The sequence below is a fragment of the Homalodisca vitripennis genome, chromosome 2 (assembly GCF_021130785.1).
Source record: "Homalodisca vitripennis isolate AUS2020 chromosome 2, UT_GWSS_2.1, whole genome shotgun sequence".
Taxonomy (NCBI): domain Eukaryota; kingdom Metazoa; phylum Arthropoda; class Insecta; order Hemiptera; family Cicadellidae; genus Homalodisca; species Homalodisca vitripennis.
The window spans coordinates 204,073,595-204,100,613 of NC_060208.1; the positions used below are offsets into that span (position 1 = coordinate 204,073,595).

At 30.5% G+C, this 27,019-nt stretch overlaps 2 protein-coding genes across 6 annotated transcripts in view; one reads left to right on the forward strand and one right to left on the reverse strand.

Moving 5' to 3' along the window:
- LOC124355296 (neuroglian) overlaps positions 1-26,676 on the reverse strand; it is a 79,483-nt gene extending 52,807 nt beyond the window's left edge. For all 5 annotated transcript variants that reach the window (XM_046806373.1, XM_046806372.1, XM_046806371.1 and 2 more), the window contains exons 1-3: positions 26,529-26,676; positions 10,289-10,398; positions 4,432-4,561 (exon numbers count right to left, since the gene is read on the reverse strand). In XM_046806373.1, coding sequence (XP_046662329.1) covers positions 4,432-4,561; positions 10,289-10,358 — 200 coding nt within the window. In that variant the 5' untranslated portion in view covers positions 10,359-10,398; positions 26,529-26,676. The remainder of the gene's footprint in view (positions 1-4,431; positions 4,562-10,288; positions 10,399-26,528) is intronic.
- On the forward strand, positions 2,991-21,870 carry LOC124355297 (facilitated trehalose transporter Tret1-like). The gene is made up of 4 exons (XM_046806374.1): positions 2,991-3,137; positions 14,211-14,347; positions 15,066-15,227; positions 20,061-21,870. Exons 2-4 carry the CDS (start codon positions 14,275-14,277, stop codon positions 21,215-21,217), a joined length of 1,392 nt encoding a protein of 463 aa, XP_046662330.1. The 5' UTR covers positions 2,991-3,137; positions 14,211-14,274; the 3' UTR covers positions 21,218-21,870.
- Positions 26,677-27,019: the final 343 nt, after the last annotated feature.

Sequence of the window (27,019 nt, forward strand, 5' to 3'; positions counted from 1 at the left end):
TTGTAAGGTTCGGCATTGGATTATATAAAATTATGAATAGATTCTTACTATACAAAGTCTGGTTTGGGGGTTAACCAAGTAAGACTTAGCTATTGTGAAAGGATTTTTTAGTAGGTTCGATTGGCAATACTAAACACTCAATGACCTAACACATATTTTATTTATATTAAAATTGTAATTACTTTGTGTTCATTTTAAATAAAATTAGAGGTCAGAAATATACATTTAGCACATAACAAATTTAATATTGAGCATAATCAAAATTTGATATTGGTTTCTATATTACAAGTTATATTTCATTGATTCTAATGGCAAGTTTTATATTTAAACATTGTTTCCATCCACAAACTAACTGTGGGAAAATCTTTCTCTTAAAATATCTAAACATTTATATAATTTTTATATATCATTAAAATGAATGAATTACTTTTCCAAATTAAGAACATTCAAATAAATTATATGGAATTTATAAACATGTTTTCCAATAACAAACTATTAATTTGATCTCAACAAATGATAATTTGTTTGATTGCTTTTAGGTACAGGTATCTTGAAAATTGAAAAGAAACATATTAAGATGATTGTTAAAAACCTGATATCATCTAATGCTATGTTCCTATAATAAAATACCAAATTTCTTAACATATATTTTCACTGGATGTTTGTTTCGCTTTGTAATACGAAACTTCCTCACCTACAGAGATCTATTCTTTAGTCTTATGAATTTTTATTTATTAATAATTACATATCTTTTACAGTATTTAACTGTGCAAGTAATATTTTTATAATCCAATAAATGGATTATTGCTTACCTCAGTGTTGAAACTAGGACTTGACTTGTGGGGGGAGGGGAGGGGTGGAGAATGAATCTGATTAAAGAGCATTCCACGTTGGGAGGTATGGAATAAATCTAAATTTGAACAAACTATAGAGGCCTAATCCAAAGTAAAACTTTTAAATGCCCATTTCAACAAGTTAAATTGCTGTTATATGTATATTTTAAAATCGTTTAGGGCCTTCGGGGGTGTTCTATCTCTATCATCCACCACCTTTAATCATGCCACTGGTCAACTCTAATTGTGTAATGTTACTCAATGCATAGTTAATTACACAACCATTAACTGTGGGAAAAAAATGGGAAATTTCGTGTTAAAAACTAGAATGTTGTCTAATTAATAATAATTAATAAATTAAAACGTCAAATGTTACATCACGCACATGCAGTAAGTATAGAAACAAAGCATATGGAATGAATGTACATTCATATTATTAAAGAAGAAACCAGTATTATCTGGTTATGATAAAAAATTCCTATGGTTGCAAAACAAAAGAATCAAACTTCTCATTAACAAGTTTTATCAATGTTTCTAGTGTCAGAAAGGCAGCTATAACTGCTATTCTGGTGTATTTAATACAGATAATACATTTTTGTAAAAGTGATTGTTAAGAGACTAATTAATTGGTTAAATAGTTAGATAAGTAAATTGGTTAAATATATGTATGTATATAAAACATGTCAAAAGGTTCAAAAGTTTAAAGATGATCAAATGAAATTCTAGGATCAATTCGAGAAATGTCAAAGTTGAAGCCATTCAGCGATTTTTGTGGGTGTCAGTCAACATCTTTGGCTTTCTACATCACTCATGTATAACACCTTCACTCATAGTGTTTGCTCCGTAAACACACCACATTCTCCGATGGAATTTCAATGGAGCTTCTGCTTACAGAAAACGAATACCACTCCTTATTTCACATTTGGAGGATGAATGAATGGAGGCAACCATGTTTAGGCATCTGCAGTGCAAACTAGCTACTTGAACTCGGCAGTGAGAAATGTTGTAACGGGTAAAATGGGCAATCAAATACTATGCATACTAAGGACCTGTCATTTGTGACTGGAGAGTGGTCCTGTCATGGCGTGAGATTGGAGGTTGAAAAAAACCCCTCGTACATACTTTTAAATAAAATTAAGTATAAATATATTTTTAAACAATATAAACTATATATTTCTGTAATGAAGAAAATATTTGGAATTACATTAGTAAGTTTTCCAGTTTTAAATATGATATATTACAGATTTTTCCACTCCATGATGAAATGTATATTACAGTATTATGCTATGGGGATTTTCTTCTAAATTACAATGTGTATTCAAATTAAAAAAAAAAAAAAAAAAAAAAAAAAAAAACAGAAAAAAAAAAAAAAAAACGCATATGAACTAAATTCAACTAGAGGACAACACGATTTACAACATAGTTACAGATATTTACAAAAGTGTCACTTTGTTTTTTTGGGAAACAAAAAATTAGCATTGTAGAAATGTCACTGTCCAAAGTTACAATAACAATAAATAGAGATCTACCAATTCCAACTAACAAGGCAACATTATTGAAACACCATTTATGTAGAAAATAAATTATTATTTAGTAAATTAATATTTTGTAGATTGAGGCAATTTTCAAAATTTGTAAATATTTTAAATTGTTTCTTTCCTTGTCTATAAGGTTTTAAATAACTTTAGTTAGTAGTTATTTGATTGGAAAGTTTGTGATTATGATGACACTTTTTTTACAATTTGTTATTAAAATTTGTAATAGGGTAAAAATATTAAATGCTAACATGTGAGATATGATTTTTAACTTTTTTACATACAACTTAGGTATGTAAAACGGTATTTAGAGACAAAAATATTATTTGTAGTTTTTGAAGCATCATACAATTATTAGACATTAAAAGTTAAAATAATTAACAAAATAGCTTCCTGTGTTTTTTGTGAGTTAAATGTTGATTTGTAGCATTGCTTGGGGTTGAAATAAACTTTAAGAAAAAAGTTAAATTAGAAAAACCATGTGGCCCTAATTTTGCATGTATATTTTAGTTCAAATAAGAAAATTTGAATTATAATCTTAGTAAATAATCTGTACGTATAATAAGCCTTTTATCTCACAACAATGAAGGGTATTCATCAAAACTTTATAGGTTTCTAATTAATAGAGAGTGTATCAAAGCACATTCAGTCAAGAACCATTGTTCTGTCTGTATCAACGTAGCAAATGTCACTCCTACATTAGACTGACATTGGGCTAACGTCCAGTCACAGGTGAACAAACTCGGACAGAAATACTTCGGCCCATGAGGTAGGTCTGATGTATGGACTTCCTGATTACACCTAACAACCTTCTAGTTATAGAATGCTGAATGAAAATGGATTAGTTAATATACTAAGATTCATAATGAAATACCAACTGCTTGAGATGATTTACTTCTTTTCAATATATACATATTATTTAAAGTCAGTGACCAGAATATTAAAAAAAAAAACAGGATATTATACAATCAGAAAGACAAATAACACTGCCAAGTACCCTGCTTTAGCAATCTGTATATAAATGAGAGTTTGAAATTATCAACTGTAAGCCTTCACACATTCTTTAAATAACACTTTAGCGTTATGCTTATCCCATATTTTCTCAGATTTAATCTAAAATCTATACAAATGTTTCATGGGAAATAAACACAATATATTAGGTCAGCCATTCATGTTTTTTTCTAAAGCTTATATTTTAACCACAAACAATGTTTAAAATTCTCATTTTACATTCCATTTTACTTACACAAAAAAACACACAATAAGGCATTTTGCTAAACATTTTGGGAGGTAAAACTCCAATTTAGAGACTTCTTCATAAAAAGCTGTCTACTTATATAATAACCGACTTTTAATGGATATTATGACCTTCGTACATAAACAACAATATAATATAATCAACTTATAATGATGAGAGGGAAGCTTTTAGCAAACTTATAATGTAAAAATGATATGATAAGCCAGAGGAATTAAATGTCTGGTACTACACGATTTGACAACCAAAGTAAAGTTATATAAGAGTTATATAACTGTCATTTAGATCACAATCCAATTGAAAATATACTGTTTTGTTCCTGACGTAGTAAGAAACATAATTAAAATTTAGGAAAAAAAACAGAACAATTTTGCAAAGTTACAAAAAAGAACAGCAAACACATTTAAAAAGGGTGAACAACTACTTCTAAAATAATTAGGCTGAACTAGTAAATTTTGTGAATTTATTGACAGAAAAACAAAAGTGGTTTCAAACTGTAATAGTACACAACCATCTACAACAATTAGTACTAAGCAACATCAAAAATCCAATTTTGGACAGACATATTATTATTTTATGAACATAAATTCAAATTAATTATCAAGTAGAATATAGTAAAACAGGAGTATAACAAAAATGTTGTTTTAGGATCACTCATTATATGTGCGGTTCAGTAATAAATATAACAATATAACAAGGAATAACAAATTAAAATTGAAAACTGTGCAAGAAAACTGCAATAACCCCTTTAAATACAGAGCTAGCTTACGACATAAACCAAATCAAGAACGAGATATTGATAACTCACTTGGGAGCGGGTTCACCCTCCGCCTCACATTCAATGATGAACGGTTTGTCGTTCTCGTTCTGCTGGGTGGCGACTTGGAACAACAACTCATCTGTTGGCGGCTGTTTCACTATTCGGGGCGGCGACTGAACTGTTATGAAAAAAAATCTCGTTAGTCAATTAATATTTCAAAGTCTTTTTAAGTTAAATTAAATAGTTTAGAAATTACAGTAAATAGCTCCTCATCATCTTTCACAGTTTTAACGTAACTCCGTATCCTTGGCACAAAGTTACTAACTGCTTTTAACTCATTTCTCCTACTCTTTCTTCACCCTTCAATGATCTCTTACATTTCTTCTCTCACATATCTTCTTGATAACCTAAATACTTCTCCCCCCATCCAAACCACCTGTTCCAAAAACTAAACAATGTACAATCTAAATAAAAAAACAAAAGACAGATTTTTACAGTTTGCATGAAGAGAATCAAAAGAACAAAAGTGCTTTAATTTAAAAAAACGAAAATCTGCATGTTAATACATGAAATACAAGAGCTGTTCATTAAGCAATGATCATAACTCTTTTGCGATCATAATTTAGTGTGCTAAAATTTAAACTTATGATATTACACAAGCTTAATGTGAAATAATCACGCAGTAGTTTCATTGTTGGGACTCCCGGTTCACGCCTGTTAGAAGCAGGCAAGTTCAGACATGTTCAGTTTCACCTAAAAGTGAAATGACGGTAACACGTGAGGAAAAAAATGTGGCTTTGAAATTCTGCTTTCATCTTCAAGAAATCTTCAGCTGAGGCCTACACAATGTTACAGGAGGTATATGGGGAGTCTGTCCTTCCCTACAGTACAGCTCGAAGTTGGTTTAAATGTTTAAAAGTTGGGAGACCATCGATTTCTAAGGAAGGTGTATCTGGTGCTCCAGTTACTGCTCTTACGGAAGAAAACATCAACACTGCTGCTGTCATTGTGAGAGAGGATCGACAAATTACTCTGAGATCACTTTCTGAAATACTGAACAATTCCTTGGGTGTCACCCACACTTTGGACCTTCAGGGACAAAAAATAAACATGAGACGTGTTTGTGCGCAATGAATTCTAAGATTGTTGATTCCCGAACAAAAGGATACTCACAGACAGGTTTGCATGCAGTTAAAGTTGATGTTAGAGGAAGATCTGGAGTTTCTTTCAAATGTCATCACTGCTGATGAAACCTGGCTACATCATTTTCATCATGAGAGCAAACACTAAAGCTCAGTGTGGAAATCTCCTTTATCTTTTGAACTATTCTACCACATATCTGTGCATTCCCCGTTATTTAGAAGTGTAAACTTATGATATATTGCTTTTAGTTGCTTAGAATTTATTTTAATTTGTGTATATTAAACAAAATGACATTCTTATTTCATCAGTGTTATTAATTATGCACTCTCCATGGAATTGTCACAGTATGATGTTGTGTTAACATTTATCAAATTTATATCTCAACATTCATAGCCAACTACATTATAGATTACAGGGTGGGTGGGTGGGTGGTTGGTGGGGAGAGAGTAACTAATCCTGGATGATTCAGCTGGCTGACCCATTGACAAACTACAGCTGTTTCAGCAGTTACAATACTTTATCCCATGGCCAAGCTGTCATGAATCCAGATAGAAATATCCAAGAATCAACATTGCTCAATGGTTTGCCCACGTGCCAGCTGACCGATCTTGGTTTTGTTCATTCATTTCTTTATCAGAGTGGTTTCTAATTAATTATGTTTCTAATTTCTCTCTGTCAAAATACCCATATGTGTGAAGAAAGATCTGTGAAAAACAGAATTAGTTGTAAATTTCAAGAGCCATTTAAATATAACAATTTTTGAAGTTTTGTAGAAAAATATTTATTTATAATGTAACAACTAAGAGAACTTATTGAAATCCCAGGATGATATACTACAATTTTATTTATGTTCAAAAGTTTCTATACAGACCATGTAATCTTTGATATATCTGAGATAAATTAAATTCAAATTACATTTCAGGTTATTTGAGTTCAAAAACTAAAGTATAATATAAATATACTTGTGATACTTCACGAATTAGCTGACGAGTTTAAAAGTTATGATCAATTTGTATGTAATGACATAATTTGATATGAATGAGATAATACATCTTGTCTGATTAATATTCGACCTTGAACATTATCTGTTTGGAGTGCTAGGAGTTGTCCCACGAGAATATGGAAAGCCTATAGTGCTATGCCTATGATGGGCACATAAAGAACATCAGTCTAGAAACGCCAAAAACTCTGAATGTTCCCTTTGTGGCAACCGACAAAAACAGTTGAATGTTCCAAGGTAAAAGATTTGTGATTATTTTATCTAAAATAAAGTCTACACAGACATATAATAGTCACTACAAGGATATGACTTTGTTTTATGTTAGTGTTGACATGTTTTTCGTTGTTGAGGATGTACCGTGAACAAAAAATATAATCAATGTAAGACTTACAGGGTGTCTCAAATACATGTTCACTGCTAACTCAAGTAATCAACTGCGAAGAAAACTGCCTATAAACAATGACAGATGTTTGGATCTGTTCACTTCTTAACAAAAAATGTTTTTAAAAAACTTTGCCATCCTTCCCCCACAATCCTCCTGTCGTTATGTTTTTGTTTTATTACTAGTTTCAGTTCATTACTTGTGGTTTCAGGCTCTTCCTGAATCTGAATGCATCCCTAAAAGGTATGTATGTCCTCAACATACCTTTTAGGGATGCATTAGTTGAACAATTATTTAAGCCATTGTATAAACAGGGCATAACAAAAATGACTGATAATAAAAATGTGACATATGTACACGTGTCATATAGTGCTTTAGGTAGTGACATGGTTTTAAATTCTTTTAGGACTTGAGGAAATTATTATTTTAAATTAAATATAGTGCAGGAAAATTACATGTTTTTTGAAGGGGACCAAATCACCGTTCTTACAATGTGTCATCTTCAGAGCACAGAACAAGGTTGAGCATTTTCCATACGAAGTCTCATACACAAAACCTGAGTGATTGGGATGCAATAAAAACTTGAACCTTAAACTATTCCTTTCATAGTTCACTGATTAATAAAATGTTACCACAATTATAAAGCAAAATTAGGAAAATACTATTTTTTTAAGTCTTCATAAATAGTTATTTCAAGTTCAGCTTTAAAAAGTTAAATATAAAAGAAATAACATAATAAGTATTTCTATAAATTATTTGTAAAGTGACAAAGGAAAGGAAATTAGTCACCAACATCAACGTTACCAGCTTAGGTCAGACAGTCTCTAACCACAAACATTCCATCAATTTACAGAAAGTACAGTACCTAATGATTTAAAATAGACATATCTTGATAATCAAGAATAGTATGATTCACAACTCAATGTACATTCTCTATTTTAAGTAAGTTTTAAAATAAATACTATCTAAAAACTTCTAAGAGTATATTATGTATGTTTAGTTTTGTTTAAATGACACATGCATTTATTTAAATTTGTGACTCTATTCATGAAATGAAATGAAATATGTTTATTGTCATTAATCAACAGTAGTTGCAATAGACATAGTCAAACTTGTAAGCCTTAGTGTAGCCTTCCTTAATCTTAGATATTAAAGGTTACATGTCAAATTATATGGGTCAAATAGAATACATCTATAGTCAACAAAAGTGAATAAGATATGGTAAATCTACATTTAAAATGTATAACAATAAGTGTAATAAGTTAAAATCCTATAAATGAATAAAACATATAAATAAATTAAACGCACAAATAAATACAAAGATTCAAGTAAAAAACACATATTTACATAATATCTTGGATTAAAATTTTATAGAATAGAAATTCCCATTTTCAAATTCAGCTACACTATAAAATGCTTGACTAATCAGCCAATTTTTAATTTTTGTTTTTACTGTTTACATGTCCTATTACTGTATACTATTACTAAATAAAGATTGAATATTGAATTAAACATAATTTAGAAAAGTTATAAAAGTACATTAACTAATCATTTAGCTTCTATTTTTATTTAAAAAATGATTTTTCAGAGAAAATATTTGTACAAGATGTAATATGATTAAAATAGCATGTGTGTTTGTAAGTACAAACTATACTTAGACTAACTAGTACATTCATTACATCATTATAAACTTGTTAGAGACTCTGATTTTACTAAACAACTTTTAAATAGTCCTTATAAAAACTATTTAGCTGTTCATTAACCCCATTTTGAAAATTGAAATTTGTCACATTTCAAAAATCGAGATAAACCATTACTTTTTGCGCCAACATTTTATATATTGATATAATTTTTTTATTTTCCATTGATATAATTAAAACAGCAGATTCTATTTGATAACTTTATTTTGGGAGTTTCTATTCTTATCTTCGGAATAGATGTAAAAATTTGTTTAGTAAATTATACAGGGTAATTCCTAAATCAAGTTTATAACAAATTTGCAAGCTAAAAAATGTTCACAAAATTCACACACTAAGAATTGTATTGGGGCGGACTCTATATCCAATTGCTTTATATTTACTTTCACAAATTTTTATAGGTGCTTCAAAGAATAATTTCATGTTTGAGAATGATACACTTAACAGTAAAAAACCATACAACCTTAATATTAAGTGTTACAGATGTGCAAAATAATCTAATCACGGATTGATTTTAGTTTGAATGGGTAGTCTTATAAATACTTTTGTTTTGCATTTTCATAGATTTCCTGCTTTGATTTTTCTGTGATTTATAGCATTGCATTTCCATCTTTGTCATTAGAATCTTTGTTTGAAAATCGTTCTCAAGAGTAAATTGTAAGAGGCCGAAAGTCATCACCCTCCCCTACCACAACTCCAGATTACTATTCAATAATATTACTAAGATGTAAATGACTCACAACAAAATCTAATAAATCCTGATGTGCCTCTAAAATGTCCCAGTGGTTTGGTGGAAATGAACAAGTTTCATACAAATAAGCAAGTTATAGTATTAAATAGTAAAATAGTAGGTACTGCAACTGTCGGATGATCAAAAACAAATTCAACTTCTTGTATTGTAGTTTAGTTTTTTGCCCCATGCAGTTGGGTGTCAACTGAAAGGTCAATTATTTACAATAGAGTGATTTGTTTAAAACCACTTTCAATTTATGTCACCATATACTGAAACTGAAAGTTGATAATAAAGTGAAGCTACTCGTTTAATCAAGTACCCCATTGTGGTGCAATTTGTAAAAATTCACATTTAGAAATGGTGTTTACTTTCGCAAATTTGTCCTTAAACTAGTGTAACTATTGAAATTAGGTTAAATATACTATTAAAAGCACTGATGCCTGAAATTAAACTTCCACATCTACGTACTACAATATATTATTCAAAGAAAGCAATATTCTCTAATTTACTTTAAATGGTTGTTTCTTCCTTATTACCGTTAACCACATTTAAGCGAATTATAAAGTATTTGTCACATTATATTAAACAATATTATCTTATTAATATAACACAATTTGTAAATAAAATTTGAAATTGTGTTTTGTAAATCTACGACTTCCTCCTAAACAGAGGTACAAAACTTACTTCCTCTAAAACCATCCTCATCGATAATTTTTATTATAAATTTAAAACAAACTAAAAAAAATCATTCATATATTTCTGTTGTTTGTTTATTATAAGTTAACTCGTTCCAATGTGGTCCAATGAAGTTGGAAAATACTAAATATATATAATAAAGACCACAAAAGATTGCATAGTCTACAGGTCAATGGATAGGATTAAGTCTAAAAAATCCCTGAACTAAAATTAACATTATAAGGTATAGTATTCAAATAAATTTTAAAACTTACTTAGAGCTGATGTAAAGCCGATGCAGACGGCCGTTACCAGGAGACACAACCTGTGTCCTTGTGTCACCATCTTGCCCCACGATGTAGAGGACCTTAGCCTCTGGTCCTCTCTGTAACAAATACTACTAATGTAACTCTACATAACTACAATCATTATACCAGTATCTCATTCAACAATAGGGTACAGAGAATCTGTATCAATTCCCTGAATGAACTGTGCCACTAAATTACCATTAAAATGATCATCTACAGTTGTAACAATGATTGGGTGTGTTGACATGGTCTCGTTATATAAAGGAGCTTGGAAGTCACATTTTGGTGATAATTTGAGATTCCATTAAATTACAGGACCCGCACTCAAAGTGTTAAAAACCTGATATTTGTGAAATATTTACTACTTCTAAAGGTACATAATATGAAAGTAAGATAGTACAAATGTTATGTGGCATTGACACTTGATGCCGGCCTAATGCACCACGTATGGGAAATGTGTCACTTCTACGGTTAAGATATAATAACACTGTATAATCTTTGATAAATAAGTGTAAACAAGTAATATGACATTATGTACATCGACAATTTCATTAAAACAACAATTACCGAGCTTGTTATTGGTTTAAAACTTTTCAATAAACAATGACATACATACTAAACAATCGAATGGCCATATAGATTATTATAACACTATGATACAAATGTAATCTCACTTGTTGGTTCCTTTTTTAAAATGATTTGTCTCAGGTTTTAGTATGGACTACTCAGTTAAGCTGATTTGATTATGTAAGCTTCACAGGCTTCCCTCCTTTGGCTTAAGAACTTGCAGACAAATCTTGTAACGCAGAGGAAAATTTAATAATCTTAATACAGTTATTCCTTAAACTATCTACATATATGATATAGTTTGCAAATAAGAGGAAAATTATCAATCTGTACTACAACATGTTATTAAATAAGGCTTTGTGCCTTCAAGGTACATATTATCAGACAGTTGAAATCTATTGACAAAAGGGTAAAAAATTTAAATAAAAATTACAACTCAAAATTGAGCATAAAGACCAGCAAAATTAACCATTAATAAGCAATTACTAGCACTTAGTAGTTAAGTAATTGTGGATACAGAATCATATCTCACAAAATACTAAGAATTAAAAAGAATGATGCTTCACTATAGACATGTATCAATTGTTCATTTTTAAGTATGAATAGACTATTTCATATACAATTGAACAACCAGAACAAAATATTAATGTTTAAAAATAATTAAGAAATTTCAAAAACCTTATAGAAACTACAACTATTTTTTAGACACAATAACTTGTAGATCAATAACATCAAGAAATGTGTAAATCTAATGCTTATTTATGTACTATATATTTAACTCAAATAATATTTGTAATAACAATAATAATATCATATTGATAATATCATAGTATAATAAACCATATTATTGATAATATCATATTATAATCAAATCTCTCATTGATTATATTATTATGTTCTATCACGTATAATTCATAATTGGTTAGAAATGTTTTAATAAGAATAAACCATGCACACACAAACAACCTGAAAGATAATCAGGATTATTTTGATATCAAATCAATTAATTAATTTTATTAAATACAACTATAATATAACTAATGTATACCTAATAATAATTAATCTGGTATAATCTTTCAGATGTTAAAAATGCAACACTTTAAAATTTAAAATCTATTTAAATTTGATGTAAAAATATTCAATTTACAACTAAGTTAATTCAAAATTTTATTACTTCAGATGGTTTTTACTTCAGACCTAAATTTATTTTAATTTTTGAAGTAGTGTACTTTTAAATACTGTAAAATTGAACTAAATTGAACATTATGATGCAATAGTAAAACATGTACAGTATGCTGTAAAAAGTTATTTTTCATACTCTACTATAGTGCTAAAAACAATTAGGTTTTTATAATTCTCTTTTATTTAACACTAAGCTATATAGTGTTTTGATATAATGTAAACGAAACAACTTAGATGAGTTATACCTATTTCTGTTAAGAGAACAAAATGAAGAGTAAAAAATGTGTTTTTACGTTTTAAAATGTCAATTATATACAGCCAACACTTTAATGAAACTTTTTATAAAAATGAATATAAAATTAAAGTCAGAACTTGCTTAAACATAGACGTAATACTTTGTTATTTGATTAATAGATGTAAATTCACATAAATGCATTTTCTGTCACTTATTAATCAAAATGAAGCAAATTAATTAACAAGTTTTAATGATTTTAAAAGAAGTATTATGTACCATGCTATTTGTTTTGCTATTGGGTGAGTTTTCATGAAATTGAATTAATCGTTTTAATGTCTGGCATTTTGAACCAGAAAAATCTTTTAATACTATTTTATGTTTTTAATAATTATACATTACAATGCAGAAAAATATAATTTCAGCTGCCAAAGTGTACCAAGCTACTATTGAATAAATGAATACTATTCGCTAATGCACTTACAGAACTGTGAGTTTTAAAACAAAATCATGCTTTAAAACAATCAACCACTTCTGGGAAAACTGAGCTATCTTCCCTCCACTAATTGCCAATTAAGTTCCGTTCATTAGAATGAAACAGACCATTTGTTTAATGATTGCAGCAAACTTGTCATTACACAGTAAACATTTAATCAATTTATTGTTAAATCGTTATTGCTTTATTCACTGCACAACTGTCAAAATTGAAATTCAAAACCATTTTAAATCAAACTTCCATTGAAAAACTACTAAACTTTTTAACATGATAAAAGAGTGGCTTTTTACATGTATGCAAAAACTTTACACTAACTATTATACAATGCACAGAAACAATTAACCGTTTTACTACAACTTCCATCAACATAAACCATGTTTTTACATACTTTTTAACATGGCAGTGAAATGGTGAAAAGAAACTCTCTTAATCCGTATATAGTAAACATAACAACAAATGAGTATATAAGAATTGTGTCTAAATAGAAAAATTAAATTGTTTTATTGTGAACAATAACTTGTTCCTAAGATAACAATACCTAAATAGAAATATACAAGTCAAAATATAGGTATTGCCTCAAATTCATGGAAAAGCACATTACTTAGTGCTTAAAACGATGACTCACACCTTCACTACGGCTCTGTACTGAGTGAGAATAACTAGTATCAATATAATTAAGCACTGTAATCTGTCACAGTCAACATATTAACTGTCCTCATGGGAACGGACATTTATAAGCTCGAGATGCCAGCAGTTAACTCACTCAACCATCAGCTCACCTGGGAGAAATGCGTGGAATACTTGAATGAGCACTCGCAATATATAGAAAGACTATCCATTGTTGTCTCTTGCATTTATAATTTTAATACCCACATCATTTTTTTAATATTTCTTGTACTAGGCAATCCAAGTAAAAATTTATAAACAACCTACTTAGAGGATTAACATTCTTAAAAGGCCACACTGCCTACAGTTTTAGAGAAAAAATGTATTTTAGGATAATAATTTGGACGAATTAAGGTCAACTGTTGTTACTCCACATAATTTCCTCTACTTAAAAAAAAACTATTTTCTCTAGTGTTCACAAGTTTTACAACTTTTTGCCCAGCAATGAAAGTTGAATTCTGCTCAAAACTGAGAACTTATATGTATGATCACTTCTGTCTAGTAATGATGGGAACTATGTAACCTGTGGTTTAATGTAGTTTCTAAATACTTAGATATTCAACTAATTGTATTCTCTGGACTAACTAAGTTCCAATTTACATTTCCTGACTTATCCAATCCAGCAATATCATACTTAAATAGACTAGAGTTGGTAGTTATTTATTTAAGCTGAAACACTACTTTCCAGTGTGCAACTCTTAACTGGACAATATATGAAAAATGGAGTAATATTTCTGTAATGATAGTTACAGAAAACAGACCACAGTTAAAGAGATCACCCAGTTTAGAATCTACAAAATATAGTCACCAATGTTCACATCTTGGACCTCAACCTTGCCTATCACCAGAGCCCGATGTCACCAGTTCTGGGCAGCAGTTACAGGTAAACCATGTAGCATGGTTCAAATTTGTATTGGCAAATAGATAATAAAGTTTAACGTCTTTCTATCTTAAGTTAAAAAATTAGCCTTAGTTCTGAAAACGTTAGGGAGGAAATTAATTTCAAATTCCATAGCATGAAGCATTATTTTTAAGGAACATTTTTACTATACTGTAAAATTAAAACTAAATAAGTAAGTAATGTTAATAAATTAATTGTCACAACATATAAAGAACATACAAGTTAATACAAAATTTAAATACTATTCAAAAATTAATAACATAAACAATTATGCAAGAACACAATCTAAGGACAAATGCAAATTGTAAGTAAATACTAAAAACAATTAAGAAGTTAATAAATTATTTGAATTTTTAAACAAGAATGTTTTGGTTTAGCACAATCATATCGAAATTTCAAAAGCATGGCTTAAATTATCCATTTTCCACAATATTGTTTGTTACTTATGGCTTTAAACTTTTGTCATAAAAGTATTTTTGTAGAATATTCGCTTTGTTCAGTAGAAAATCAATAGATATTGTAATATAATGTCAGTATTACTTAGACAATATAGTAAAAAATAAATAAGTAATATATATTTATATATATATAAATTAATTTATATAAGCTGGCCCTTCCCCACAATCCCCAAGCTGACTCAGCCCAATGCCCATTTACATCTCCACCACTCAGACATTAAATTGATGGTTTCTGTTCACAGTCAACATCGGAATCATGATAGGCGGAGAGTACTATGGCTGGCCTTCCCCCACAATCCCCAAGCTAACTCAGCCCAACGCCCCTTTATGTCTCCACCACTCAGAGATCACCTGGATGGTTTGCGCACTCTACTTGGGCAACATTCTCAGTCCCATACCTACCGGTCAGTCTTCAACCAACTACTTAGAAAAGTACATGGTGTTTCTAAACAGCTATGTCATATAAAAATTCCTACAGAATGTATTATATGGATTCAAGGTGAACAAGTCTCAATCAACATCGGAATCATGATATGCAGAGAGTTACTATGGCTGGCCCTCCTCCACAATCCCCAAGCTAACTCAGCCCAACGCCCCTTTATGTCTCCACCACTTAGATATCACATGGATGGTTTCTATTCAGAGTCAACATCGGAATCATGATAGGCGGAGAGTGCTACGGCTGGCCTTCCCCCACAATCCCCAAGCTAAACTCAGCTCAACGCCCCTTTATGTCTCCACCACTCAGAGATTAAATTGATAGTTTCTGTTCACAGTCAACATCGGAATCATGATAGGTGGAGAGTGCTACGGCTGGCCTTCCTCCGCAATCCCCAAGCTAACTCAGCCCAACGCCCCTTTATGTCTCCACCACTCAGAGATTAAATTGATGGTTTCTGTTCACAGTCAACATCGGAGTCATATGTGGAGAGTACTATGGCTAGCCCTCTCCCACAATCCCCAAGCTAACTCAGCCAACGTCCCTTTATGTCTCTACCTTAGATATCACATGGATGGTTTCTGTTCACAGTCAACATCGGAATCATGATAGGCGGAGAGTGCTATGGTGGCCTTCCCCCACAATCCCCAAGCTGACTCAGCCCAATGCCCCTCTAGTCTCCACCACTCAGAGATCACCTGGATGGTTTGTGCACTCTACTTGGGCAACATTCTCAGTCCCATACCTACCGGTTAGTCTTCGACCAACTACTTAGAAAAGTACATGGTGTTTCTAAACAGCTATGTGTTTCTAAAAATTCCTACAGAATGTATATATGGATTCAAGGTGAACAATAAACATATATATGTTCCAGCATATTTTATTACTGAAAGAGTAAAAAAATAATAATTTAAAAGTTGTAGTTTTGGAAGATTTTGTTGCCAATAATTTAATCTAGTTTGCTGCCAAAATCTTAAAAGGGTGAAATATTTAGTGGTTTTAAAATGACAGCTGATATAAAACTTTGATTTGGATTTCATAGAACTGGGACATTAAATACAATACAAAGAAGCAAGAGACAGGAATCTTTAGCAAATAGAACATTTATTAATACTGTACTTCCAAAATTACCAATACCTAATCTTGCCAAAATTACAATATATTAATAGAACAAATTCAAATTCAATGATTCTTTCATAACTTTTACAAAACAAATTGTTTTACTAATATTCATAAAAAACTGCAAAACCATTCAATATTCATCCATTTACGAATAAATTGATCTTAATAACTTAAATTTTACATCAAGCTGTGTTAACAAGCCTTGTTACAAAAATGTTGAAATGTGTGATACTTATTTGAAAATTGTGAAAATAGTTTAGATTTGTTCCATTAAATTAAAAGGTAAATAAGTATTTATGATAAATTACAATTATAATTCAAAAGAACTGTATTAAAACATTTTCATGTAATAGCATTATGTTTTATCATGTCTTTAAATTTAATTTCTTACTAATGGCAAATATTGTTTGATGCAAATTTAAGTAATTTTGAAATAAATATAACTATGCAATACATAGTCTATTTACTTATTTGCATATTTTGTTTATTATTCATAAAACTATTTTGGTTCTGACATGGAATGTCCTCTTTGAGCTACTTATGTTCAAGCAATAGCATTGTATTTGTAAAAATAATTAATTTCACTAACAAATATTTATTTAACACTTTGAGTGCCAGTCTCTTCATGCCTTGGCTTACCAAGAAGTGTCATGATGAAATTGCTTGGATAAGCCCCACACTTGATTGGAACTTCACTGTACATTTATTTGTTTATAGAGATAACAAAACCAATCTTGTTTTGATAATTAGTAAATTGAATGCTCTAGAAGGATGCCATCAAACCAATAAAATAAACCATTTATTACTTTCAAAATTAACAAACAATTGTAAAGATTGTGAAAGATGTTTTCAAACTTTGAGTTTAAATTGTAGAATTTTCAAAATAAAAATATACATATAAAAAATATATACTGTACATACACATAGATCCGGGTTCGAGTCCCGGCGGAGCAAGTACTTTTTGTGATTAAATGTTTATTGAAAAATTGTATACATATATGCCTTACATCTAGGGCATCTAGAGTTTACAGTGATCACAAACCTCAGTGCTGGGGAGATTCATACATCTGTGAGGCCTTATTAGTGTACAATATTAGGTTTTGTAGATTTTATTCAAAATGATGCTCAACAATAATATTCATAAAAGTTTCAACAATAATATTCATAAAAGTTAGTTACTTATATTCTTATGTAAATTGATGGTTCAAAAAATAAAGTATCTAGTGTGATATTGGATACCGCACCCACTACTACAGTGAAAACAACTAAATTCAAACAAAATAAGAGAACATTTACAAGTTTAAATTTTGAGATACTTACAGTACAATACTGTTATTTATCTCAAAAGTTCTGACTGAAGTACTTGTTTATGTATCGTCAGCCAAGGCTATCTAGACAACAGTTGGATCTGTATAATTTCAGCCAGCCAGCCTACTTCCAGGAAAAGATATTATTACTCAATTAAACTACCGCAGCTGGCATAGTGAGCAGCTTTCAATCAAACATATCAACGGTCAAGTGACTTCAAGTTAGGAAACCATTTTACTCGGTACAATACTAAAACATTATAATGTTTGTACTTAAAATTGCAAGGTTTTAAATAATACAATTTATTACTTGATAATAAAACAACCATAACTAGTTTATGTGTAATAATTTTTTAACTTAGTTTTATATTGTTAAAACTGAGTACATACATTTATTCTAAATGTACTTAGGATTTTACTTGCATGTACGATTTACTAAATTATAAATACATAACCAAATAATACAAATCGCAGAAAAAATTTCAAAATGCAATTTCTGTGAATTTATTAGGAGATATCTGGAAAATAATAGACATACTGTAATTCTAAACTTTTGAGACTGAAATCTTGTACAATTGATTAGTTAAATAGACATACTGCAATTCTAAACTTTTGAGACTGAAATCTTGTACAATTGATTAGTTAAATAGACATACTGCAATTCGAAACTTTTGAGACTGAAATCTTGTACAATTGATTAGTTAAATAGACATACTGCAATTCGAAACTTTTGAGACTGAAATCTTGTACAATTGATTAGTTAAATAGACATACTGCAATTCTAAACTTTTGAGACTGAAATCTTGTACAATTGATTAGTTAAATAGACATACTGCAATTCGAAACTTTTGAGACTGAAATCTTGTACAATTGATTAGTTAAATAGACATACTGTAATTCTAAACTTTTGAGACTGAAATCTTGTACAATTGATTAGTTAAATAGACATACTGTAATTCTAAACTTTTGAGACTGAAATCTTGTACAATTGATTAGTTAAATAGACATACTGCAATTCGAAACTTTTGAGACTGAAATCTTGTACAATTGATTAGTTAAATAGACATACTGCAATTCTAAACTTTTGAGACTGAAATCTTGTACAATTGATTAGTTAAATAGACATACTGTAATTTTGACTGAAATCTTTCAATTGATTAGTTAAATAGACATACTGCAATTCTAACTTTTGAGACTGAAATCTTGTACAAATTGCAATTCAATACAATTGATTAGTTAAATAGACATACTGCAATTCTAAACTTTTGAGACTGAAATCTTGTACAATTGATTAGTTAATAGAATTTTACTTTTAAATCTTAAACACTAATATTACTTATTAAGAATGTGTATATAATGTTTTAAAAGTTTTCTTTTTCAAAACATGTTTAGACCTATGTACAAATTTTGATTGAGGACCTACACGCTTCAAAAGAAAATGACTTGATTGACCATTTTCAGGTTTTTATTTAAAAATCTATTTTTAACAAAAGAATACAATACTATAATACAGACTATACAGTCTGATTTTGATGAACTTTGGCATGTAAGTGTATTTTAAAAAGATTACTAGGAAAGGAGATTGGATTTACTGGTTAGATTTTTCAACCCTAAAATATTTCTTTAGTATAAAAAATATATATATTTTTTTAATTCTAAAGGTGATTTTTACTGCCTTTTTTATTTATAATATAGTAAATGATTTACAGTGACATAGACTGCATCTTGACAAAACCTTTTTCCTGAAAAACATTTGTTTGCTTTCATGCAAAAATACATAAAAAGCATGTGGGAGAGGGGGGGGGGCAAAAGAACATATACACCTTGATTTCCCAGAACTCTGGTAGTGAGGAACAGTCAAGTACAAAAACTAGTTTTAGTGTGTGAAGGTAAAAGTTATGAAATATGTTTGTACTATTTGCAATGAAAATGAAAACTGAAGATAAAAAACGAACTGTAAGAGTGAATAGTAAGTCTAAGTAAATGTGTATACAATATAAAAGTAAAATTAAGTGTGTGAAACCCTTTAGATTCCTAAAACGAAAATATAATAGAATGTATTCTTTCCAAAGAAACACATTCCTAACTTTTTCACAACTCCAAGATCTACATGTTTTAATACTTAAATCAGTAACAAAAATCGTGTTGTACAAAAATAATTGTATTAGCTTTGAGACATCAATAAAAGTAACCAAATTAAAACTATATTCAATTATTTGGATATTTTACATAATTAATGATAACATTATAAAAGTTCTTTGATACAACTTTTAAGTGTATCTGTAGTCTGTAATTAACCAGCTAATTTATATAAATAAAATAAAACAACTAACTGTAGTAATTATCTCATACTATTTCTTTGTTTACAGGTTATTTTATGGACCGATTTGGCAGAAAGAGATCACTTATCTATTGCAGCATACTCCCCATCTCCTCTTGGGTCCTGATATGGCTTGCCACTAGCCTTGTACATTTGCACGTAGCGAGGTTTCTGGGAGGATTGTGGGTCGGCGTTATCACGACCATTGCTCCGATGTACACTGGGGAAATTGCGGAGCCAAAAATACGAGGGGCTTTGGGAAACATGTTTTCCTTCATGACTTACGTGGGCACATTGTACGTGTACTCGATTGGTCCTTACGTGTCTTACCACACCTTGGCAATAACAGCAGGTGTGGTGCCCATTTATTTTCTAACCATGATGTTCTCGATACCGGAGTCTCCGTATTACTTCCTCATACGCAACGATAGAGAAGGTGCTAAGAAATCCTTACGGTGGCTCAGGGGAGGAATGGACAACCACAATTTAGAGTTAGAAGTCGATAAGATGGAGGAAGTAGTTCTGCAGCAAATGAAAAACACGGGATCAATCGCAGCTATATTTACAACTCGTACAAATAGAAAAGCTTTTTTAATTGTTCAGCTATATGCGATCTTCACTAAATTCTCCGGTATGGGTTTAATCATAGCGTTTAGTTCAACCACTCTTCCAAAAACAATGTTTGAATCTGCAGGTGCTAGCGAATGTGCCGTAATTCTTGCTTCCGTGTGGGTAATTTCAAGTGGTATGTCAATGATCCTTGTGGATCGTCTCGGCAGGAAGACTCTTCTGACCGGAACATCATTAGGATGTTCAATTACTATGTTTAGTGCAGGATTCTGGTTCTATCTGAGTGCAGAAACAGAAGTGGATGTTGAAGGCTCAAGCTGGATTCCGTTTGTCAGTTTTATCTTTCACGGGCTATTTTACTGTCTGGGGTTTGGGCCGATTGGTACCAGCATCAAAGGAGAGTTACTGTCAGCTGACATCAGGGCCAGTGCCTCTGCTCTCACGACAGTTGTGTTAGCACTCTCCTCTCTGTTCCTGAATTTTATATACATCCCAGCTGCTGATCACATCGGCATGTACTTCAACTACTGGTTATTTTCTGCCAGCAGTATCATCTGTACTGTGTTCACAATTTGTGCTTTTGTAGAAACTAATGGGAAAACATTGCAAGAAATTCAGGATCAACTTGCTAGGTAAAATATTTCTTAACCCACAAAAAATACTGACTTAAGTTAGTAACAGACAAGAAAGTTCATATTGTCAACTTTATATCGTGTGGCAAACTGGGATGGCATATAATATAATTTCTAATAAAACTACTGCAAAATATTTATTTATTCTTTTATTTCTAAAAACAATTGTTTCAACACACAATCACCACTTCACTTCACTTTGTATACTTAAGACTTCAGTATGATTCCATTACAACTTTTCCGGTACATGAGCATTGTCATAAGATTTTCTTTAATGCTTTTTTTCATGCCAAAGGCAACAAAGTAATGATGTAGAGAAAATTTGTCTTTATACAAATTCTTGTACTACACTTCTTGCACTCAAAACAGTATCAAACACTACGGAATTTGGGCAACAGTTGTATTTGTTGATTTTTTTTAAATAGGACAAAATGGGTTTGGCTCTATAAAACTTTTCAACTGACAAATTAAAAATTAAACTTCATTATCATACTTGGGGCATGGAACAGTTCCAACACTGATTTAAACCAAATGTATTTAGTTATTGAACTTTTTACTTAGCACAGTAATGCTGTTAGGAAGCTATTCGCCCTGAGGTCTCTTTCTACATTTGGCTCAGAACAAGTTCTTACACTGGATTACATAGGCTTATTTGAGTCAAAGCTGAGTCCATCATTTACGGAATATTTTGGGGATTTTCTAGTGTCATCAACTTTAATAGAGTATTCACTCTTCAAAAGAAAGCGTTGAGGGTCGTCTGGGGAATGAAAACAGCTGAGAGCTGGAGAGAACGTTTCCGATCTAGTGGGATCCTAACCTTGGCCTCCCTTCTCATTATTCATTCAACATGGTTTGTTTTTGAAAATAAAAATCTTTTTCCACATTTAAATCATGATCATAATACACATCACGAAATTATCTAATTTCAGGCTGTTTCAGACTTAACCTTTTCAAAAACTCAATATTTTATATTGGTCCTAAACTTAACAATTTACTTCCAAATGTAATCAAAATTCAAACAAATGTAAACAGTTTCAAAAATTATTTAAAGGCTTACTTGATTGGGAAGGCTTTCTCCAGTCTCCACGAGGCTCTCGTGATACCCATGTCTTGATTGGACCGATTGTTTTTGTATTAAGAATAACAAAACTGTTACAAGAAGGTATTTTGTGTTTTACCTTTAGATTGTATGCTCTATTGTAAACAGTTGTTCTGTTGCTTTTTTACAATTACTTTTGATACTGATGTTTTGACTCGCACAGAAAACCTTTGTGTTCTGTTGTGTGAATAAATTATTGTTATTCTTCTTATTCTTATATTTTTTCCTACCGCTGCTCTCACTGTTAGTCATGCAATCTCATCCGATTTAATGAAACTAAATTCTTCCAGTGAATTTTCTTTAATTTTGTAAACTCTGTCTTATCTCCACCCACCCTTACAAGTCTCTTCAGTTTTTGAAAAAAAAAAAAAAAAGAATTGAGGCCTGTTTTTGTGAGTATGGAAGTTTTGAAGTGATGGCCATGGCATCTATCATTCAATAACCACAAACGAGCGATGCAGAGTGGACAGATACAATGTCATGGTCATTACCCACTCCCACACCTTCTTAGGTCTCTTCCTCCTTCAATCTCATGCACAAACATTTATGTTAGACAACACTCTTCCAGTTAAACAGGACTAGAACATGAGCTTGACATTGGATTTTACTTGACAAGCTTTTTTGCATGTTGGGTCATTTCATGTTCTAATGAACAGTTTATGACCTCTTTTAACAAACCATTTTTAAAATTATAAATTTTAGATTTAACAGTTTTTTACTTTTTTCAAAAGTTTGAATAATATTGAAATTTTGACAAAGCATCCAAATTTGATATACAGCATGGCAGTATTAAACCTGTGTTATTTTTATCTCAAAAAGTAACCTTTATTTTATTTGTAAAAAAGATAATTGTTTGCATACTATTCTTATAGGTGTGCTAAGTTTCACCATGGTACAGCAAGGGAAACGTATTAAAAAATTAATTGTTTAATAAAACTTGCTGTTAAACCTTCTAACTCCAGTAAACAATACATTTTTACACACAGAGTACACACTGCTACGCCTGTAAATGTATGAAGATCATTGTTTGATCTCGTTGTGTAAACTTATACAAGTAACAGGCTCACCATCTAACAGCGCCAATGCAACCCATTACAACAAAAATGTGTTCTTGTTGATTGATGCTGTTACAAAATAAATTAAACAAGGTGTATTTTTGGAATAAGTAGCGATTTTATAAATCTTCATTTTACATGAAAGCGCATAGTTTTATCCATATATTTACAATCAATTATTATAAAGCAAAATGATTATTATTATTAACTAGCAGTTACCCGTGGCTTCGCAAGCAATTTTGTAGGTTTTGCACCTGTATGAGCACTTCTGGTTCGAGTAAATTATATTTCTGACTTCTTCCCATAAAAAGGAAAACATAATAAAAAGTGTATATTTATGGTCATTGTAATTTACTTTGATGTCAGTATATTTTATTCCATAGCTGATTTTGCCTCTTACCTGATCAAGAAAATATATATGCATATACTCAGCTCTGAGAAGCCTACTTTTGTCAAAAGACAACTTATTTAGGTTTCATAACATTCTTTAAATGTAAATTTAAAAGTTAGACTACATTGTCTCTTGTATCTGCACTGCTAGCAGTTACAGTAGAAAGCTCTAAAAAGTATTTGTTTAACTTAAGAAAAATGAACTAGTAGTTAAATGGACACTAACACCTCCAGATCATCAGCAAGGACTGTCTGCATCTTTGGTGTTCACTTGCGCTGATGGCAATGAACAAAACAATCCCTCTAGGTATAGTACCTATCAGTAACATTATTAGGGAATAGCAATGGCTAAGCGGTCAAACATGTCTGAATTTGGATCTGAATTAGAGAAGAGCGGGTTAAAATATCCTGTCTGTGACCATAACACTAATGATAAGTACCATCGACCTTGTTCTGTATCAACTCCCCCCCCTCCCCTTATTCTGATCGATAGGAACATTAAACCTAGAGGTGGCAGTGTAAACCCTCTTTAGTGGCAGGGTGTTTTAAGCCAACTATTAGGGTATTTTCTAAAACTTATTACAACCTCAACTCATGCTCCAAACAATAAATTATACATCATTTTTTTCATAAAAGAACACAGAAAAATATAATATATACACAACAAAAAGTTTTGGTACAATAAACTTTTGACACACCAAAAACAATTTTAAAAAATTAAAATTTTATCCTCGGATTCCATTCTGTACCTTTCTTCAAGCGCATAAAAAAACATTTCTAATATATACATTTTATCTAGACTTTGTTGGTGATTTCATAAATATATAGTTTATATGACTTTTAAAATACATGTCTACACTTTTAATGTATATTTACAGAAATGTACCAACGCACTTATTTTTAATGCATAGGGAATAGACATAAAACCATTATATACATGTTAAATTATAATGTTTTCAAAAATATTAAACAATTCTTATGAATCATTTTGATTATAAATCAACTCAAAATAAAATACAAAATCATTGATGCAAGTTTGATCGTCACTTGATCTATCTCTAAAGTTTTTGCTGATTTTATCACAAATTATTTACAAAAATGTGTTATAAATTGTTATTTATCTTATTATTAATAACTAGCTAAAATAAACTCCAATCTATGCACTTGGAACAACAAAAGAAGGTCAACAAAAGGTTGTGCAATAACTACCGGCAGTCAGAGCTGTACAATGTCTGCTGCCAACTGTTTTTTATACCCATAGAGTAATCTAAAAATAAAATCTAATAAAAAACGTTATTAATATGAAGTATGACTCTTCCCCTTTGTAAATATATGATTTTTATCACAATAATATAATATTTACCCCTTCAAAAATTACTAAATGCGACACAACGTAATGGGGCCAGATTTCCGGTGCAGCTACTTTCACGACTGACCGTGCCGTATATCCGGCACCTGCCACTTCTAAAGTTAAACTGTAGGCCATTAGCCCATAAGTACGACAGGCAGATTAAAGCTGCTTAAAAGAGCCTAAAAATAAAAATTCTAGTAACTGATTAGAAACTTTTTAGAGGTCAATAAAACATTACACGGACTATTAAATAATTACAAATCCATCTAATCATGTCCTCGGTTAAACTATTCTTAAATATATTAATTTTTGTGTAATAGTTTGTGAGGACCTAAAACTTTGGTATGGAAATAAAGTATTCTAACCTAGGAAATATTACAAGTGGTTTTAATCATTTTAGGTACTAACATTGGTAAAGTAAATTATTGACCTTTGTTTACATACACCATGTAATTATGCCTAATAATGGTACAATATTAACATTAACAACCCTACATTTTACCACTATATCGGCTAAATTAGAAGAAAAAATGGTAGCCTAACAATTATAGGCCAAAGAAGAACAAAACCTATATACAGAATTTTGAACATCGTTAGTTTAGATCCTATAGAAAATCGTAATTAATTGCTGAAATAACACAATATTAAAAATGTATTGCTGACAAACGAATCATTGACATTGTCAATATTGGTAATCCATGCATTTTTTATAGTACATAGGCCTAGTATCGATATCAATGATACTGTCACTCATAATGATAGGAAAATAAAAGGTAGGAAATTTTTTAATTTCCTATACATTATATGAAATACCCTATTTGTCAAATGAAATGTTATTAATAGTATTAAGTGATATTACCCAAGGTTACATGTGGCTTAGATTTGATAAAAAAGTCCATAGCCTAATTCTGTCATAAAATGAACTTAGGATCTCATATCTAATACTTTTTCACACTCAAAACAGGCAGCATATACCTAACTTTTAAGTTTATAAATATAACAGTACTACTAAAATCTCAAAACATATTTTACATGTTACAACGACAATTTGTTAAATAGTTATAAGAATCCTGACAAAATTTTAGGTTCTGCTCTTTAGAAGGATCCTTCATTCCTTGAAAATGATATCAGTAGGTTACACAAACTTAAGGATTTTACTGCTCCTTGTGAACAGGTTATAAAATAAGTGGGGTTTCTATTACCTAAGTCTAAAAGTCACGTTGGTAATTAATTATAAGTGATGATGTTCTGTTACTTTAATTGATAATAATAATATAGCAGAATGTTTGTTTGTTCCAAATACATTACCAGACTTCGCTGGTAATAACAACAAAATAATCAATGAATGCAAAGTAACGTTTTCGTATCATGACACATTTTAAAATATAAGGGTGTAACCGTAACGAAGATTATGACTTACCAATTATCAAAGAACTCCTAAAATCCTCACGACCAACTCAATTAATCACGAAACCGCCCAACATAAATACAATCATCAACTTTTAGAGAAACATTACGCATACATCACGTGACCACTACTGGATTCAATAAATGCATTTTGATAATTGTAACGTTGTTGAATTATTATTGTCCACAATTAAAATACACTTTTAATATATTGATTACTCAAAACAATTTAATGGAGTGTGAATTTGTCCTTGCGTTCAAAACATGAGTAATTTAATAGTATTGGTTTGACAAATGAATTCTAAAGTTTTACTTTTGAATACGCCCATTTATATGTCAACCCATATTCTTTCATAGAGGAAGATACTTTTAGTAATTTTGACATCAAAAGATACAAGTAATAATAGTTTACAGTAATAATAGAGTTTACAGTCAAATTAAACAGAATTAAACAGAGCTGTAAACCCGGAACTGTTTCATAACATTTAATACTTATAAATTAAC

Bases quoted from the DNA above. Each gene is read 5' to 3' on its own strand.
- LOC124355297 (XM_046806374.1), top strand. From the start codon at position 14,275: ATGTTCACATCTTGGACCTCAACCTTGCCTATCACCAGAGCCCGATGT. The intron at 14,348-15,065 runs GTAAACCATGTA...TTCTGTTCACAG, and splicing joins GTTCTGGGCAGCAGTTACAG to TCAACATCGGAATCATGATA. The intron at 15,228-20,060 runs GTCAGTCTTCAA...CTTTGTTTACAG, and splicing joins TCTCAGTCCCATACCTACCG to GTTATTTTATGGACCGATTT.